General features: G+C 43.7%; 1 protein-coding gene across 4 annotated transcripts; it reads left to right on the top strand.

The window, feature by feature from the left end:
* The first annotated feature begins 2,617 nt into the window (after nt 1-2,617).
* Nucleotides 2,618-19,769, top strand: PRICKLE4 (prickle planar cell polarity protein 4). 4 transcript variants are annotated; one of them, XM_007483870.2, is made up of 8 exons: nt 2,618-2,882; nt 6,946-7,121; nt 8,498-8,605; nt 9,117-9,254; nt 10,609-10,630; nt 10,748-10,812; nt 11,128-11,323; nt 18,782-19,769. In XM_007483870.2, the coding sequence occupies exons 2-8, from the start codon at nt 6,981-6,983 to the stop codon at nt 19,123-19,125; spliced, it is 1,014 nt and encodes a 337-aa protein (XP_007483932.1). In that variant the 5' UTR covers nt 2,618-2,882; nt 6,946-6,980; the 3' UTR covers nt 19,126-19,769. The 4 variants fall into 4 exon arrangements, with proteins under 4 accessions (XP_007483932.1, XP_007483930.1, XP_007483933.1 ...); XM_007483868.3 differs by having other exon boundaries at nt 2,620-2,882; nt 10,609-10,812; XM_016431064.2 differs by lacking the exon at nt 2,618-2,882 and adding an exon at nt 2,907-4,485 and having other exon boundaries at nt 10,609-10,812.
* The last annotated feature ends 113 nt before the right edge of the window (nt 19,770-19,882 follow it).

Genomic DNA, 19,882 nt, shown 5'->3' on the forward strand with positions numbered 1-19,882 from the left:
CCAGTGCAGAACCTGGAAGTAGCAATGGGGTTCCAGGAGTATTCCAATTTCTCTAGGAAAATAAGGAGGATGACTGTAGCCAGCATTGGCTGCTATGACCTCAAAACAGAGCAAGGTTTCTGGAATTGCTATAAGATGGAATGGAGGAGAGAAGAAAAGATTTAGGATGAAGGCAATTTTTATTGCCTATGGAACAGGCATTCCAGAGATCACAGTGGAAGGGTCAGTTTTATTTGGCTGGAATCTTGGAATGGGAGGGTTGAGGGGAATAAGAATACTGAATAAGATGTGGGGGAGTAAGGGTATAGGGTTTAGATGATGACCTACAAAGATTCAGAATCATTTGAAAGTGTAGAATATGACCAAGTATGAGAATGTTTGTAATTGAGTGGCAGGTACCATTTTTCTTTCCAGAGGAGGCTGAAGATCAAGCAGGAGATTAACATAGGACAGCATGGAAGGCACATGGAAGGCCCCTTTTTGCTTCTCTTCCCTCCAAAGGCTAGAAATTAAGCAGCAGTACTAAAAGGTTTTAATTAATATGGTAAATATTAGTAGATATAGTCCACATAAACAAAAACTCTATAGAAAGTCCTCAATTTTTAAAAAAACCCTTACCTTCCATCTTAGAATCAAATACTAAGTAAGGGCTAGGTAATTGGGATTAAGTGATTTGCCCAGAGTCACACAACTAGAAAATATCTAAGTTCATATTTGAACCCAGGACCTTCCTTCTCTAGGCCTGGCTCTCTCAATCCCCTGAACCACCTTGCTGCCCCCCCTCAATACTTTTTAGGAGTGTAAAAGAGTTGTGCCAAAAAGTTTGAGAACTATTGCACTAGAGTAGTGATGATGAAGCTTTTAGAAGCTGAGTGCCCAAACTGCAATCCTCATGACACATGTGAGAGCCCCTTTACCCCAGACAGGGGAGGGAGGAAGCACTCCCATTGGGCTACTGGGCAGAGGGGCAGGTGATGTGAGGAATGATCTCAGGTACATGTAGAGAGGGAGAGGGGAGCAGCCAGGTACCATAGGTTCACCAACACAGCTCTAGAGTATGCTGAAAGTTGTATCTATTGTTCTTTTGAAGCAAATTGTTAATTGAACTGTAACCTAAACTATCTCTAGCTTAGTCTTTACTATAGAATATTATCTATTCTTTGATAATATAACGTGTAAAGTGGGTTGTATTACATTTTCAAAGCTATGGGGAAACTGCTGGGGTTTGAGCTCTCTCTGTCTCTTTCTCTGGGTCCCTCTCTCTGCCTCTCTTCCCATTTCTGATGATGAGCTTTATTTTCTGGGTCTTGAGTAGCTGTGGCTTTGTAACCCTCAGAAGCAACCACAAATCCACAAAGGTTTACTTGGTTTCAAGGGCTGGTGGACTAGGGAATACTACCACCCCTCACCTGTATCAGTTGGTCAGCAGTTGCTAAAGTGGCTTAGTGGATAGAGAGCCAGTGCTGTTGACAGGAGGTACTAGATTCAAATATGGCCTCAGACTCTTCCTAGCTATGAAGTCCTGAGCAAGTTATTTAACTCCAATTGCCTAGCCTTTACCACTCTCTTGGAAACCATACCTAGTACCGATTCTAAGACAGAAGGTAAGAATTTGAAGAGAGAGAGAGAGAGAGAGAGAGAGAGAGAGAGAGAGAGAGAGAGAGAGAGAGAGAGAGAGAGAGAGCCTCTTCTCTACACTGATTGCTCCCCTCACCTATGTCTGGGGAGGGTGGTAAGAAGGGCTGCTGGTCTGGGGGCATTAGTATTCCTGAGATTATTGGTTCAAGGTCTTGGATGGTCTAGATCAGGCTAAAGAGGGCTGGTGGGGTTGCCTGAACAAGCCATGTCCTGTTTCTTCTTCAGGTTCCTTGCTGCTTCAAAGACTCTGAAGTCGCAGGAAAAAGAGGTTGGCTTGGCAAACACTAAGGGTGAGGGCAGGGAGGAGCTACGAGACTCTAGAGAAGGAGTGGAATGAGTGGAATGGACTGGATACCTGAGAAGACTGGAGAGGAGAGAGAGAGAGAGAGAGAGAGAGAGAGAGAGAGAGAGAGAGAGAGAGAGAGAGAGAGAGAGAGAGAAAGAGAGAGAGAGCGCAAGGTGTAGCTTTATTTTACATTAAATGTGTGACATATAAATGAATGCAAAGCTGTGTAATTCCCCATGTCTATTGTGTTTGACTGTGTTTGGAGACCTGGAGGGTAAGGCTACCAGCCACTCCACTGTATCCAGATATTGGGGTGGTCGCTCTCTTCTCACCTTCCTTTTCTCCCCGTACCCCACACACTCCTTTCACGGTCCAGACCAAATTTTCCAGGATGTGTGCTTCCTACATCTGGCTCCATGTCTGGGAGAGAGCACAATTGGAAGGGGAAGGGCTGGCTGGTGAGGAGAGGACGGGAATGGAGGGCGAGTGAAGGGTAGCTGCAGCAGCCTGGCAGGAGGTGAGAGCCTTTAGTTCCCTAGCCTAACACCCCTTTGGGGACTGGAGAAGAAGGAGAACAAGATGTCTTGGGACAGAACAGTAGATATGCATGCTTCCTGCCCTGTTTTCCTCCCCACCAGTTTGGTGGCTAGAATGATTCTCTCTGGAGGCGGATCCCAAGCCAGAATCCTGCCCCTTTCCCTTCCTTTCTCTCTGCTCACCTCCCCACCCATCCGGTTGATGTTGGGGCCCCACAGGGCACTGCCCCCGGCGGGGCGGGCAGCTGGTTAATCATTGAGCTGGTTGGAGAGAATTCGAGCCCACTTCCGAACTGAGGACCCCAAAGCGGGGACTGAAGGAGCCAAATTTCTCCTACTCTGGCCTCCGGAGTCCCACAATACCTGGCCCCTCTGGGACTTCTTAAGAGAATCCCGAGGGTAAAGAGGAGAAAAAGCAACAGGCAAGTGAATGGGGAGGGCCTAGGGGTTGGCATGAAGCTGGACCTTGGGAGCCCGGGAGGCCCTGGGGGTGGAAGCAACTTCTGTACTAGGGGATTATAGGGGAATAGGAACTCCCTGTGTCTAGGCCATCATCATTTAGGGAGCTTCCTTCTGAAATCCAACTCCACCCAACGTAGATCTCCCCCTGGCACCTAAGGACTCAGGTTTGCTGTCTTCAAAAAATCTAAAGACTTGTTTTCCTGAAAATGCAATTAGACCAAAGCTGAAACTAAGGGCAGGCAAGGCAAGTAGCTGCCTAGGGAGGAAAATAGGGAAGGGAGGAGGAATCAAGGTGGGGAGCAAGAAAATAAAGGCATTCATATTTGCTGCCCAGAAAAATTATCCTCCATGTCAAACAGCTATTTCTTTTCTGACAGGTCTGTGTACCTGTATTAGGATGAAGACCAAAAGCCTATAGGAGCCGGTAACGCCCAGGGAGGTCACAGTTTTCAAATGAAATAATGATTTTTGTGGAACCTTACATTTAGAACTGGAGAAGACAGAGGCTAGCTTTTTCACCCCCCTCATTTTATAGAGGGAAGTGAAACCAAGAAAGGTTCATTGGCATAACTATTTAGAAGCAAAACTATGATCCGAACCCAGGGCTTCTGCCTCCAGACTCAATTCTTTTTCCATCCCACCAGTTATGCATGATTAAATTCTTTGCATAGTCTTATTCTGCTTGGCCTCAGAGATCAAAACTAGCAACTGTATCCAGGGGAAGTCACTGAGAGGCAAAACTTCCTAACAAGAACTGTCCTAAAGAGAAATGGGATCACTTTAGAAGAGTTAGGGACTTGCATCTTATAAAAGATCTTCAAGCACAGTCTAGGATGATCACTTGTCAGGGATGTTGTTAAAATATAATTTTACTTCCGAGACTTCTAATTCTGAGATACTCTTGACTTGGGCACTATACCCCCAGAAACCCAGGGGAACTATCATCAGGGGAACTCCTTTGCTCCCTTACATCCTTGTGACTGAGTCTAAAAACACGCAATGACCCCCCCCTAGGGTCCTGAGATGACTATCTTCCTTTGATTGTCCTCTAGATTTAAGATGGACAGAGAGAAGCACCCCCAGGCCACACTTCGATCCTATCAGACATCTGTTTGTTCCTTAAAACTAAGGAATCTTTATGTCCCCAGGCAGATGATCACCCCACCTCCCCAAATGCTCTGTTGTAAAAAGTATAAAATCCCCAGAACTGATGTCCTCATGGGGAACAGCCTTTCCATTCATGCTGTCCTCCCAAGGAACTGCTCCCCATCTTGCTGTTCCACCTTGCTATCCTCCTGGCCATTCTCAACATTACTTTCTAAATTAATAAATTTCTCTCTTTTTTTAAGCTAAGTTTTGGAGTCTTGCATTCTCGCAAAAGGTATCTTTCCCAAACCCCAGGGGTACACATCTGCACCCCCATAACACTCTAATTCAAAGAGTCTTTCTCAGGAGTTCAGCATTCTGTGAGAAAATGGCTGACTGAGTGGGGGGATATAAGAGGATAAACCCTCAGATCTGACCTTCTCCTTACAGGAAACCTAGGAGTGGACTCTAGGGAAGGTAGGAAGAAGGAAATGGGGTATGGGAGAGGTGGGATGGAGCAGGAAAAGGGACATTCAAAGAAATATGACTACAGAAGGAGTGGCTGATATAATATGGCAGTTTTATTGCTTTAATAGTCCAGTCTGTCAACCCCATAGTCAGGATATTTAATAAGGGTAGCTCCCATTCATATAAGGATTTATGGTTTATAATAGCAAATTCCTTATAGCTTTCCTGTGAGGTAGTGTAAGAATTATTCCCATTTTAGAGATGAGAAAACTGAGACCAAAACTCAATCATTTAACACATTTATTGATTGCTTTGTTTCAAGTACCATGCTAGGTTGAAGGGGGTAGAAGATAGATTCCATATCTGACATATATGAGTATTAGCCGTGTCAACATGGAAATCTAGAAGTCCCCAGTTTATTTAGTAGGGAGGTAGAAACCCCAGGTTCTGACCTTGTCACAGGAGAGGTTTCCCCCTGAGGGAAGGTCCCACTTCACCAGACAATTGACATCCACTTCAGGTGGGTAGGTAAACCCTATCCAAAGTCAAGCAGCTCTTTTGTCTCCAGAAGCTTTTCCCAGTATATCACACCCTCCTTCCGAGGATCAAACTTCAGCTTCAGACTGACAGCTACCTGCTGTGCCAAAGCTGAAGTGGATGACTATTGTCTGGTGAAGAGGGACCTTCCCTCAGGGGGAAACCTCTCCTGTGACAAGGTCAAAACCTGGGGTTTCTACACTCAAACTAAATAAACTGGGGACTTCTAGATTTCCATGTTGACAGCCTTCACACATTGATAATATAGTCTTTCATTTGTTTTGTACATCTCTCCATGACCCCATTTGGGGTTTTCTTGGAGAAGATACTACAGTAGTTTGCCATTTCCTTCTTGACTTCAGACCCAATACTCTACCCACTGAACCTCTCAGCTATTCATATTACAGTCTAGTTAGAAAGCAAAACAAAAATGGAAAACTGATATAGGAAATAAATTCTACAACTGCAAGGGACTATCAGTAGAATGGAAGTTCGGAGGAGGAAAAAAAATCAGTGGAGGCTCCAGTGGTCAGGGAAGATTGCATGAGCTCTCTTAACCCTAGAAAGATGAGTGAGATTTGGATGGGCATGAGAGAAAGCACTGACAGTAGAAGGAAGAAAAGAAAAGAAGAAAAGACTTGGAGGTTGAAATTAGGGCAATATGATAGAATCAGAATCACATCCGCATAGCTAGAAGAGCACCAAAGGATTCTCTAATTCAACTCTATAATTTTACAGCTGAGGAGACTAAAGCTTTAAAGGGATAACCTAACTGGTCTACGGTTACACAATAAGACAGTAACAGGTGAAATTAAAACTCAGATCTTTTAACTCTAAATTTGGGGCTATAGCATGTCATGTATGGAAAAAGGTGAAGAATTCTGACTATGTCTGCTTAATGAGGAACAGAACACAGAATCATAGTGTCAAAGTGATCTTGGAAAATCATGGTTCCAAATGTGAGGAAACTGAGACATAAAGAAGTTAAGTGATGAGTCTCTTGATTCCCAGTCCATGGCTCTTTCTTCCTTATACTGTGAGTGGATAAAGTTCTGGAATACCTGCCTTAAATATGGCCTCAAATAGTCATCTAGCTCTGTAACCCTGAGAAAGTCACTTAACATCTGGCTGCCTCGATTTCCTCATTTATAAAATGGGAATAATAGCACTGGCCTCCTATGGATGTTATGAGGATAGAATAAGAAAATATTAAAATGCTTTTCAAACTTTAAAGCTGTATGGGTTAAAAATTAAAGGTTTAGACTAAATATATAAAATGTGGTCACCAGAAATTATTACTCAAGTCAGAATGACTTTATAGCAATTTATTTACAAAAGAGAGAAAGAGTGAAAGTAAGGAAATAAGAGACAGTAGATATTTACTCTGTCCAATCTGAACCAGGCAGGGCTTCAGAGATCCCAGCAAAGGGGGCCCAGAGGAAAATTAAACAAGGGTTTTAGCCACGAGGCCTCTCCAAGAGGAGGGTAGTACCTCCAGAAAAGCCAGGAAAGGGAGTTAGCTTTTTTTCACTCACCCACATGGTAGTTCTAAGGGAAAAATCAAAGAGCAGTCCAAGGTCCCAAACCAGAGCTCCTTCAAGGTCAAGCTCCAAGGTGAAAGAGCTGGTCACAGGAAGTTCTTGCCACTTTTATAGACCCTTCCTTTCATCACTTCCTGTGCCTTCCTTCCATTTTATGTGGACCAATTTCAGCTATAGTTTTGCTTAGGACTGCCCAGGAGGCAGTCAATGGGTTTCTGATTCATCACCCACTATTGCGGGGGGGGGGGGGGGGGGGGAGTCACAGACCTCCCCAGACTTTAGGATAAATGGGATGTAAACCATTTGGTAATTAAATCTAAAAATAGGCAGGGGAAAGTTAATCCCATCTTCACACAGCACTATACTAATGCTATCATAATCATTATTACAGAATCCTTTCCTTGAGTAGCTTCTTCCTGTTTCCCTATGCTATCTGATCTTACTGAAATCTGCCCCCACCAAGAAGATAAATCCACCTGCAGAGCTCAAAAGACAACAACCTGCTTGTTGGACAGTGAGTCCTACTTCACCCTGGAGGAGGAAAGAACTGATCCCCTTCCTTCCCAGGTAATAAGGACCCTTCTTCCCTTTTTCCCCTCCTGGACAAGCAGAACCTTCTATCTCTTGGGGAATTTGCTTTTCCAGTGTGATGATTAAAAATTCTGAGAAACTGGGTTCAAATTAAGAAAATCAATTTATTGATAAGGTTAGCAATAACCAGTAAGTTAATTGGTCAGTGATTTCTCTTGGTGCTCAAAGACCAAGACATACAGCATTTTGAGTCATTAAATACAACTTTGGAATTTCATTATCCAGCTCTCCTTTAGACATCCTCTAATTGGTGAATACCTTATGAGAAGGAGGAATAATTGTTTGTAGTCCTTCCCCAATTTCAAGCTGATATGGAAAATCACATATCCAATCCTAAAATACCAATGTCTAGATGAAGAAATCAGATTAAATCTGGTTAAGAGTGACAATGTTCATCTACCCCAATGCAGAATTCAAGAAATATATCCTGCTGCTCAGACACACCTGACCTAAGATGGATTTTGTTTACTGAACTTGATGGAGCCCATAATCTTCAATTTCAATTGCCCCAATTTAGAAAATACACTAGAATAGGGAATGTAAAAGGATTCCTTGGATTTGTTAGGAACAAAGAAATGAGAAAAGAAATTTAAAGGACAGATCTGAGCCTCAATTTAAAAGGTAAAAATTAGAAATAATACAGTATTAGAATTAGATCTTTAAACCAGTTGAGTCAATTTTGGTCAAAACTATCTCATACAACTCTCCCCACTCCAGATATGTTGCCCTCAGGTCTTCTGTCTGGCTGAAAATTAGACCTTCTGGAGCATTTGCACTAATAGTATCAGAGATTTCATGCATCCCAAAGAGACACATGTTTAAAAAAGGACTAATGGAAGAGGGCAATACTTAGTCAAATGAATGAATTTCTAATGATGAAATTTCAAGTCCCAGTGGAGCAGATACTTTAGGGTATAGAGAATATTCCCTTGTTGTCATTCAGTCTTGACCTAATTTGGAGCTTTCTTGGCAAAGGCACTGGAGTGGTTTACCATTTCCTTTTCCAGCTCATTCTACAGATAAGAAACTGAAGGAAACAGGGTTAAGTGACTTGCCTAGGGTCATATAGCTAGTAAGCATCTGGGACTAGATTTGAATTTAGGATGATGAATACTCCTGACTTTAAGCCCAGCACTGTATCTGTTGTACTACTTAGCTACCCATAGTATTCTTGAATCAAAGTGAATCAGGAACATAGAAGGAATTCCCTAAATGTAGAAGGAATGAAGAATAGAAAATGTAGAAGGGGAGAAAAGTGAATAGTTTCAATGGAGAGGAAGAGGTGATGAAAGAAGTCCAGACATATAATAAATCCCACCAGCTGGCTCCAGAGCTCTGCTTTGTCTCTTCAGGTGCCAGTATACTGTGACTCGGAGTCCTCCTATGTGGATCCTGGCAGGTCCCCAAATTGGCTTCGGATCCGAACCCTCCTGCAGCAGCTACCTCCACAAGACAGTGATGTGAGCCCAGAAATGCACCCCTCATCTGCCGGGTTCCCTTTCTCCTTTCTCTTTTCTTTGTCATCTCTCTCCCAGAGCAGTTCATCTTGATCCATCCTATATGCATTGAGCACTGACTGTGCCTAGGACTGGAAAATTTTACAGTGGTTCTTTAGAAACAAGAATTAGTTGGGGGTGGAGGGAAAAGCTGGGAATAATAAAATTATTACAAATAAAAATGCATTGTTTGGAGTAGTTGACGTCTAAAGTCACTTCTCATTCTATGATTCTATGAGATTAATGCTATTGAATGATCAAGGAAGGCTTCTTGAAAGAGGTGAGATTCTGATAGGCTTACATACGGCTTTCTTCCTCTCTCTCCTATTGGATCATCTACTAGCCTCTTCTTCCTGGTTTTTGTTTTTCAAGCAAGAAGACTTGCTTCCTAGCAACTGATCATTTTTCCTTTGGCCTAAATTTACTCCTCCCCTCCCCCTCTGCTACATGATCCATCATTCAAATATTTTAACAGGAACGATACTGTTCCACTCTTGGGGAAGAAGAGAGAGTCCAGCTTCGACTGTTCAGTGCCCATCGGAGACAGCAGGCCCTGGGTCAGGGGGTCATCCGATTGGTACCTCCTAGGTTTGAAGGGCATATGTGTGAGAAGGTGAGTTGCTCCAGAATCCCATTGCTCCTGGCACCATTATGTCCTAATCAGTCACTATTATCCACCTTGAACTCCAGGGGTCATATAGAAGGATTGGTTTTGCATTATGGAGGTGTTAAGGGTCTATAGAGTCAGTATGGCATAGCAGATAGAGAGCTAGCCACAGAATCAAGAAACCTTGGGATTAAGTACCATATCTTTGTGACTGTTAGGAGTTCACAACCTCTCAGAGCCCCTAGGTAGTGCTCCAAGACTGTAATTTTCAGAGAAGATCCTGATTTGCTTCAGAAGAGGAAGCTCCTTACTTAGACTTTTCTACATTGATGAAATATCAACTCTTTAAAAATAAGAAACTGTAAGAAAGAGGGGGAAGAATATTTCATAAATAGAATTAAGGGAAGGGCAGCTATGTGGCACAGTAGAGAGAGTTAGGCCTGGAGCTGGGAGGGCCTAGACTCAAATCTGGTCTTAGACACTTCCTACCTATGTGACCCTGGGTAAGTCACTTAACCCCAATTGCCTAGCCCTTGCCACTCTTCTGTCTTAGAATTGCTACTAAGTCAGAAGGTAAGGATATAAGAAAAAATAGAATCAAGAGGAAATTATATGGAGGAAAAGAAAAGTAGAAAGAGGTTATGATAGAAGCTGGATTTGGGGAACGAATATGATAGGGCAGTGATGGGAAACCTTTTAGAGATGGAGTGCCAGATCCCACCCTCATCCCACCCCTAAGATCCAATGTCATACCTGTCTCCCCCAGAGACTGCATGCCATGTTCCTCGCCCCCCACCCCAGTACCAGGTGCACCCTCCCCCTTATCCCACATAGGGGAGGGAGGAAGCATTGCCATTGGGCAGTGAGGAATGTCCTCGGAGAGTGTAGAGAAGGGGAGGGGAGTAGCCTGAGTGCTCTGCTCCCTTCCAGCTCTGCCCCCTATGAGTTGCCCATCTTACCTGATGTGTGCTCCCATTGGATTGCTGGGCATAAGGGCAGGGGATTGAAAAGATGTCATCAGGTTCATGGAGAGGGGGAGGGGAAAAGATACACCCAAATCCCTTTGCTGTTCTCCCAAGGAACTCTGGTGGGGGTGAAGGCCAGCCAAGTAAGTGCCCACAGAAAGTGCACTGTGTGCTATTTTTGGTACCCGTGCCATAGGTTCATCATCATTGTGATAGGGGATAGATGGTGTGTGTTGGGAGGGGGCATTGCATGTATGTGAATAGGTAAGTGTTTTTTGGAGGTGAATGGCAGAGTTAGAGAGGAGGGAGAAAGAATAGATGGCTTAGAGATCATCTTATGGAGGCTAAAGGAAATTTTTCTTGGCTCTTTTCTGACACTGTTCCTTTTCCCACAGTGTGGTACAAATCTGAGACCAGGTGAGCCTGGGGTATTTGCAGCTAGGGCAGGAGAGAGTAGTTGCTGGCATCCTGGCTGCTTTACCTGTCAGGCCTGTAGCCAGGCCCTACTCGACTTGATCTATTTCTACCATAAAGGGCACCTGTATTGTGGCAGGCACCATGCGGAGCTGCTCAGACCTCGCTGTCCTGCCTGTGACCAAGTAGGTATGACTCCCTCAGAAAGGAAGGGTAGGAAGGAGATAAAGAGGGCTAGGGCAGGGGAAGAGGTGGAGACCTCTGGAGCACCAACCTTGGAACCATTGTAGCCCAATTCCCTTACTTTACAGTTTGGGAAATTGAAGCCCTTGGCCAGGTTAATGGCTAGTTGGCAGCAGAGCCCTTCTGAGGATCCAGGTCTTTCAGCTTATAGTCCATTGTCTAGGGCCCTATGATTCACTTTCTATAGTTTGCAAGACTCAGTCTCCCCAGCCTTAATCAAGTCCCTCCATTTCTGTCTTTCTGTTCTTCCTCCACAGCTCATCTTCTCTGGTCGATGCACAGAGGCTGCAGGGAGGCGCTGGCATGAAGATCATTTCTGCTGCTTGGATTGTACAAGACCCCTTAGCTCTGGGCAGTATACCCTGCCTGGCAGTGGTCCCTGCTGCCCCAGATGTTTTGAAAGCCGCCTTGACTCTGATGCAGAGCCTAGTCAGCCTGAAGGAGAGACCCTTGGTAAGAGAGAACCAGCTTAAAGCAAAGGGGAAGGACAGAATGCCAATCCAATCTAATGTAATAAAAATTTATTAAGCACCTATTATATGCCAGGGATTATGCTAAAGGTTGGAGATACAATTAATAAAAAGAAAGACAGTTCCTGCTCTCAAGGAATGTATAATGTAATGGAGGAGGGGCAGCTAGGTGGCTCTGTGGATAGAGAGCCAAGCCTGGAGAAGGGAGGTCCTGGGTTAAAATCTGGTTTTAGACACTTCCTAGCTGTGTGACCTTGAGCAAGTTGCTTAATCCCAATTGTCTAGCCCTTATTGTTCCTCTACCTTGGAACCAATACTTAGTGTCAATTCTAAGACAGAAGGAAAGGTTTTTAAAAAAATGTAATTGGAGGAGATATCCACAAATGGAAGCAGGATAGAAAGATGGTAGTAGGAGGGATACCTGGGGGTATCCGACATAAGGACATCTTGTATATTATTCCATGAACTTGAGATCAGAGCTGCAGAAAATTTTGGGCCTGAATAAAGGAAGGCATTGGGAGGAGTTTGTTACTCCACCTTCTAGCTTTCCAATCAAATGAAAGATGAAGCTGAGTGAGGTGGTGTCCTTCAAGGCTTGAGTTAGCAGCATGGTAATTTAGAGGTGATGAAGCTAATCTGGGAGAGGCATCTTGATCCCAGATGCTGAGGAGCATCAGATGTCTGGTGGAAAGTAAAGATAATAGCTACATTTCCCTATTCCCCCTCCTTCTAGAGCCCCCAGCCCAACTGTGATTTCTCAGGGTACCTGGAAACTTCTTTCACTAATACAGATTGACACCTACTCCACCACTTACAGTCCCTTGCCAAGAGTCATATAGTCAGTACCTGTCAAGGTCTTGAACCGGTCTTTCTGAGTCTGAGGCCAGTTAGTGTTGCAACCTTGGGAGGTAAGGAGTACAATTGTTATTCTCCCCATGATTTTCTTTATGATTTGTATCCTCGGCATTTAGCACAGTACCTGGGAACATAGTAGGTCCATAATAAATATTACATTAGTGTTATGGGTGTGGAAAGGGATACCCTTTGGGTTCGGGAAGGATGCCTTTTGCAAGCATGCAATGACTCCAAAACTTAGCTTAAAAACAAAAAGAGATTTATTAATTTAGAAAGTAATGTTGAGAGTGGCCAGGAGGATAGCAAGGTAGAACAGCAAGATGGAGAGCAGTTCCTTGGGAGGACAGCATGAAAGGAAAGGCTGTTGCCCCAAGAGGACAGCATGGATGGAGAGGCTGTCCCCCAGACGACATCAGTTCTGGGGATTTTATACATTCTTCACAACAGTCACTCAGGCATGAGGTGGGGTGATCATACTGGGGTCTGCCTGGGGACATAAAGATTCCTTAGTTTTAGGGGACAAACAGATGTCCGATAGGATTGAGGTGTGGTCTGAAGGTGCATCTTTCTGACCATCTAGAGGACGATCAGAGGGAGATAGTCATTTCAGGACCCTAGGTGGGGTCATTGGGTGTTTTTAGGCTCAGAGTCAGGAAAACAACAAGGGAGTTCCCTTGACAATAGTTCGCCTGGGTTTCTGGGGTACAGTGCCCATGTCATTAGGCGTGGCTAGGTGACTCAGTTGATAGAGAGCGAGGCCTAGAGTCAGGAGGTCCTGGGTTCAAGCTGGAAAAAACATAGATTATGAAATAATGAGAAAAACTAGAAGAGGGGTTTGGCAAGCTCCTCTCGGCCGGACCTCCACAGAGATATGAGCCACAAACCTACACAGAGCCCTAAACTTTGGCTGCTCTGGCCACAGACCCCTGGGAACACCAACCCCTAGAGATTAGAGATTGATAATTCTGAAGCACCATAGAATCTGGACAATTTATATACCCTTTTGGAGTAATGGGACTGAGGATTGGAGAGTTTAGTTGACTGGCTTTACAATGGCTACAAAGAAAAGGATGAGCCCTAGACAGGATTATCTGTGAGAGCCTGATGCTTTATAATGGACACAAAAGGGAAAGATCCAGCCAAGGGCAGAGTTACCTAGGTAAAGGACTTTGGCCTAAGGGGAGAAACCTTTGGGACAAAAAAGGGTACTTAACACCTAATGAGATTTGTCATTCTAGGTAACCAAGAGACTACCACTACTACTAGCTCCACCTTTAAAATCTATTGTTAATTTGAAATGTGATGGGCTTTCCCTCTGAGAGAAACTCTCATGCGACAAGGTCAAACTTGAGATCTTCACCTTCAAGCTGACTAAACTGGGGGGGGGGGGTCATCACATGTCAAAGGCTACAAATTTGAGGGTTTCTAGATTCCATGTTGACAATATCCTATGTAGACTCACTGATTTCTGTTTTGTTATGATTTAGACAAAGGGGTTTCTTTGCCTTTTGCTATGTGTGTTCATTGTGGAACGGGCAAATTGGAAAGAAAGGGGTCAAGCCTTAAGACATGGAGCTTGGGGTCTAGATTGGGGTCTTCCTCTTTCCCCCAAATGGCAAAATGACAGAAGTTAAATGGAACCTGATTATATCCCCTTGACCAGTGGCAGGTGATATCCTCAGGCACATGTGGAGAAGGGGAAGGGAAGAGCCTGGTCCCACATCCCTCTGGCTTTCTAGTAACAAACTCTGGCCAACTCTGTGCTAGGGTAGTGGTGGGCATGTCCACAGAGAGGGCCTTGGCCTATAATATTGAGGGAGTTGATAGATATACTTCTAACCTGCTACTCATCTCTGAGGAGAGCAAAGTGGTAGCTTCTAGCCCTAAATTCCTGCTTCCTCTCCTGGTAGTTGCTTTTGAAGAAGGGTGGTGAGAAAAGATGCTAGAGATGTCTCTTCTGCCTCTTTTGGAACCACACAAGAACAACCTCATTACACATGTGGGACCTACTACTCTCTTCACTAGATGTGGAAGCTTTATCTATAGGAATATAATTTTTGACCACTTATTTTTTGTAAAATATTGTTGAATTGGGGGCTGAGGTCTCTTTCCCCTAAAAACTAGAACAAATTATTTTCTATCTTGTTTTGAAAATGCCAAACAGAGAAATTTACACTTGTCTTTAACATCAAAATTTGAACCAAATTGGAGATATAGCTAGCATAGTACACGCACCTTTCCCCAGCACAGCCCTGCTTTATTTAGTCAGGGTCTTCAATGACAACCTCAAAACCCTGTAATTTCATTTTTCTTTTTACTGAACTAGAATAAAACTCAGCAGATAGTGGCTGCAACCCCTTTGGCAGGTTCTGTCCGCACCCTACCTCCTTCCTTGCTGTTCCCGTCTCTGACTATAGACAACCCTATGAGAGTAAAGGGAAGGACGCTTGGATATCCTGTGTTGAAATACACCCCTTTATTCTCCCCCACAAGAGTCTGAGGAATAAGTGAATAAGTTTTGGAAAAGCACGATAGAAGCTAGGGAAAGGAAAAGGAATAGCTAAGTTTTGGGGGCTGTATAAGTTTCATATAGGGACATGATCCAGATGGCCAGTTCTTTTATGTCTTCCTAGAGTCTTTTCCTTGAGCAATGTGACAAGGAAATCACTTTAAAAGACTGATATATATTAATTTAAGGTCTCCAAGGAATTCAGCTATGTAATTCCTAAATGAAAACTCAAGTCAGCCGTCAACCTTTTATAGAGTTTAATTACAAACAGGAGGAAGAAAGGAATTAGAGAGAGAGAGAGAGAGAGGGAGAGAGAAAGGGGAGAGAAGGGAATAGGGCTTACATACCCCTTCTGTTTAGGCTGGGCCAAAAGGCCCAAGCCCTTAGATAGCTGGGGCAAAGAAAGGAGATCAGTCCCTATTACTCACGTGACCAAAATGGAGAAACAGTCTCAGGGGCCTCCACCTCCAGCTTCCTTCAGAGCAAGCTTCTCAGAGCACCTCTCCAACCACTCAGAGCCAAAACTCTCCCACCACCCCTCAGTCCTCAGACCCCTCTATCTTTAAGGAAACCATCCAAGTTCCCTCCCCTCAGTTCTCACATCTACCAATCACTGTCCATGTCTCCCTGTGCCAATGGTGGCTCTAGCTTAACCCAGAACCGCCCAGAGGTCTGTGGCTTTGCACATGTCTGTTGAAGGTCATATTCTCAAATAATTAAATCTTGATCTTTTGCTACAGCCCTTCCTAAATCCTGTTACCCTGAGTAGGGTAGAGATTGAAATAATTAAATTTTGATCTATGCCGCAGCCCTTCCTAAATCCTGTTAGGACTGAGTAGGGTGGAGATTGCAATTTCCAAGACCTGGTTCTGTCATTCCAAGTATCTCCATTGTATCAATTCTAAAATCAATCATGACTCAAAGAAATTCCTGTTCTATGCTTAAGCATAGGTCAAAGCCCTTTCCATTGTTCAGCAAAAGGTTTCTATCCTAAAGTAATCTTAAGAAGGGAGGAGGAGGAACCTCCCATGCCAATGGGGTTCACATTCCAATAGAGTTCCCACTCTCAATAGGAAATTTTTCAAGTATGAAATTTCCCAATGGTGAAATTTCCAACGTTTATAAGTCTAAGAAATTTTGAGATTTACAGCAACCTGAAGTGAGGCTGGACTCTTCCAACTTCTCTCTTGAAATTAGAAGTCAGGAGTACTGAAGCAACTTGATACTTAAAGAAAACTCAAAAGTCTTGAGTTAGGGGTTAACCATGAATGTCTTGAAGGGGGACTGAACGGGGACTCTTTTTTGGAGATTCCACTTAATACTTATCTGACCTTAGACAAATCATCTTTCTTGGCCTCAGTTTTCTCACCTGTAAGAAGAAGGAGCTCATGGTTTTTGAGCTCAGGTCTTTCTGATTTTCCAAGCCCATGGCTTTATCCACTGTGCTACCTATTTGGTCTAGACCTTTAAGACTCCTTCTAGCTAGAAGTTTGAGATTCAATGATCCTGTCTTTGCTTTCCCAGCTCCTGAAACACAGAATCACTGGATCACAAAAAATGAGATAGTCCCTACTCAAGGAATTTACAATGTATCTGGAACTATACTTACAAAGAGAAGTTTATACAAAATAAATACTAGATAATTGTGTGGGAAGGCATTAGCCCCTGGGAGATCATTGTTAACTTGAGGGAAAAACACAGAAGTCTTAGTCAGAAAAACCAAATTTTTAACCAGGAGAAGGATAGTACTAGATATTTAGACCTCCACACAGAATCACTTGCCCAAAAGCAGACAGAGCTGAAAGACCTGGCTACACTAACCATTGGATGCCACTACACTAGATGACATGACCAGCTCTGACCATTGTCAACATGGAAATATAGAGATCCCCAGTTTATTTAGTTTAAGTGTAGAAACCCCAGGTTTTGACCTTGTCACAGGAGAGGTTTCCCCCTGAGGGAAGGTCCCTCTTCACCAGACAATAAACATCCACTTCAGGTGGGGGGCAAACCCCATCTGAAGTCAAGTAGCTCTTTTGTCTCCAGAAGCCTTTCCCAGTATATCACACCCTCCTTCAGAGGATCAAACTCAGGACCTTCAGCTTGCGAGAATGATGCACTACCTACTGCACCAAAGCTGAAGTGGATGTTTATTGTCTGGTGAAGAGGGACCTTCCCTCAGGGGGAAACCTCTCCTGTGACACGGTCAAAACCTGGGGTTTCTACACTCAAACTAAATAAACTGGGGATTTCTATATTTCCATGTTGACACCATGATAATTGGGGAACTTATATACCTCTTGGGGAACTATGGGACAGGGAAGTATGATTGATTGGCTTTACCATGGCTAATTACACTGACAGGCTTGGGAAAGGAACTGCAGCCAGAGGTTGAGCTACCTAGCTAAGGCTTTACAATAGATACAAAAGGGAAATATCCAGAGGAGGGCAGAGCTACGAGGGAATGGACTTTGATATTATGGGAGAACTTCTAAGACTAAAAGAATATTTAGAGATAAGCAAGTATTTCGAGGTCTATTATTCAGTCTAATATGGTAAGTCTGAGACCTTGAGGAGAATTCTCAGGGGAACGGGCAAACTTAAGGTCTTCAGCTTTCTAGCTAACCAAACTTGGGGGTTTCTAGATTTCAAGTTGACATCAGGAAAGGCCTTTTGTAAAAGGAGTCTGGAAAGAAATGTTTCCCCTTGTATTCTTAGACCTTAGCACATAGTAGGTGCTTAAGAAGTGATTGTTTGTTGAGGGGGAGAGAAGAGGGAGTATATTCCAAATTTGGAAGAGAGGAGAGGTAGCCAGAATGCAAAGGCACAGATTAGGCATATGAAGTATCCTTTGTGAGGAACAGCAAGAAAGCTTGTTTGGCTAGAACATAGTAAATTGGAGGTGTTTTTGAAGAGCTTTTAAGTGCCAGATGCTACAGGTAAGTCTAGCCCAGAATTATTTATTAAGCATTTGCAGACATATATGCCAGACACTGTGCTAAGCACTCAGATACAGACAATTCTTGCCCTCAAGGGGCTTACATCCTTTTTTTTTTTTTAAACCCTTACCTTCTCTCTTAGTATCAATTCCAAGACAGAAGGGAGGCAAGGCCTAGGCAATTGGGGTTAAGTGGCTTGCCCAGGGCTCCAAAGTTAGAATGTTTCAAGATCGGATTTGAACCCAGGTCCTCCAGACTCCTGGTACTCTATCTACTTTGCCATCTAGTTGTTCCAAGGAGTTTACATTCTATTTTTAAATTTTTCTTTTTCTTTCTTTATTGAAAGATATTTTATTTTCCTAATTACATGTAATAACAGTTTTCAACATACATTTTCTGAAGTTGTAAGATCCAAATTGTTTCCCTCCTTCTCTTCCCTCCTCCTGGTAAGCAATTTGATTTGGGTTATACATGTATTATGTAAAACATACTTTCATATTGGTCATTATTATAAGAGAAAAGACATATAAAACCAACCCCCCCAAATAAAAATATAAATAAATTAATGTGAAAGATAGTATGCTTTGATCTGCATCTGACTCCAACATTCTCTGGAGGTGAATAGCATTCTTTGCCACAAGTCCCTCAGAATTGTCCTGGATCTTTGTATTGCTGAGAGTAGCTAAGTCTTTCACAGTTGATCATCATACAATATTAATTAATTAGTAATACTACTGTATATAATGTTCTTCTGATTCTGCTTATTTCACTCTGTATCAGTTCTTGTAGATTTTCCCAGCTTTTCCTGAAATCATCCTGCTCATCATTTCTTATAGCACAAAAGCACATCACTAACATATACCACAATTTGTTCACCCATTCCCCAACTGATGGGCATCCCCATAATTTTCAATTGTCACCACAAAAAGAGGAGCTTACATTGTAATGAGGAAAGACAATATGCAAAAGGAAAGAGAAAAGGGGAAACAGCCTTCTATGCCCCTCAGTAAGAGCAGTAATTCAGCAAAAGGACTGGAGTGGTCACAGTGGCACTTAATAAATGCTTATTCGGTGACAAACTGACTTATGTTGTTTCTTCTTTTTTGTTGACTGACCTCTGTTGCTTCTTCTCCCACAGTCTCCCAGAGCAATGATGTTTCCTTGAGTTCCTGCCATGAAAACAGCATGGAACAGCCTAGAGACAGCCCTGAGCAAGATAGGATTCCGCAGAGTTTTCTAAACAGTGCTGGAATCTTTGAGAAAGCCCCTACAGGAAGAAGCCTGAGTCACTCTTTGAAGACCTCACATCCAGCAGAAGATGGACCCTGTCTGACTTGCTCTTCCTCTTCAGATTCTGAGCCTGATGGTTTTTTTCTTGGACAACCTCTTCCTCAATCCAGGGTTGGGGGCCCCACTGCTCCTGGTAGTCTCCACCTTCATCAAGGAGACAGAGCCTCAGGAAGACAGTGTAGGGTCTGCTAGGATTCTTCCCTTCTCATCCCCACTCCCCCCTTCAGGTGCAGGTGCTGAGAAATGTGAACCAGAGCCTAAGTCCCAGACAGGAGACCCCACCCTCATCTCCCACCTCCACTCCCCTAGCAAATACAAGAGGAGATTGCAACAACCAAGAAACTTTCAGCAATGGGCAGGGGTTCAGGCCCCAGAGATCTTTGGGGTGGGAGTGAGTGAGTAGGATTCTGCTGTGAGGTGAAGGCACCTGGCCTCCTTTTCTGGGTCTTCAAATAAGTCCAGCCCCCTGGGGCTATTCCAGTTGTTTGCCAGGTCAGCTATAGCTCCAAGTATAGTACTAGCCTTGCATTGACAGCTGCCATCCATGGTCAAAGATCACGCAGTTCTGAGATCTTGGGGTCGATCAGTCAGTCAACAAGCATTTATTAACCTTAAATGTCCAAATGCTTGTTGACTGACTGGTGTACAGACAGGAGGGTGTAAAGTAAACGAGCCCTGGGCCTTTAAACAAATTACTTTCTCCCCTTTCATTATTTCCCCTATATTTGTGTTGGCCTAGATGATTCTTATTTTAAGTCCCTTTCCCACCCTTTGGTTCTATGCATTCACTAGCCCTCTTAGACCGACGGACTCAATAAAAAGTGATCATCCAGTGACCACGTGTGTGAGTGACTCGCTGGGGAGGGTGATCCATCCCACCCAGAGCTCGTAAGAGTCCCGCCCTCCCAACCACGTGCCCTGCTCCTGGCACACTCTCGCCCCCTGCCGG

This window comes from Monodelphis domestica, chromosome 2, assembly GCF_027887165.1.
Source record: "Monodelphis domestica isolate mMonDom1 chromosome 2, mMonDom1.pri, whole genome shotgun sequence".
Lineage (NCBI taxonomy): Eukaryota > Metazoa > Chordata > Mammalia > Didelphimorphia > Didelphidae > Monodelphis > Monodelphis domestica.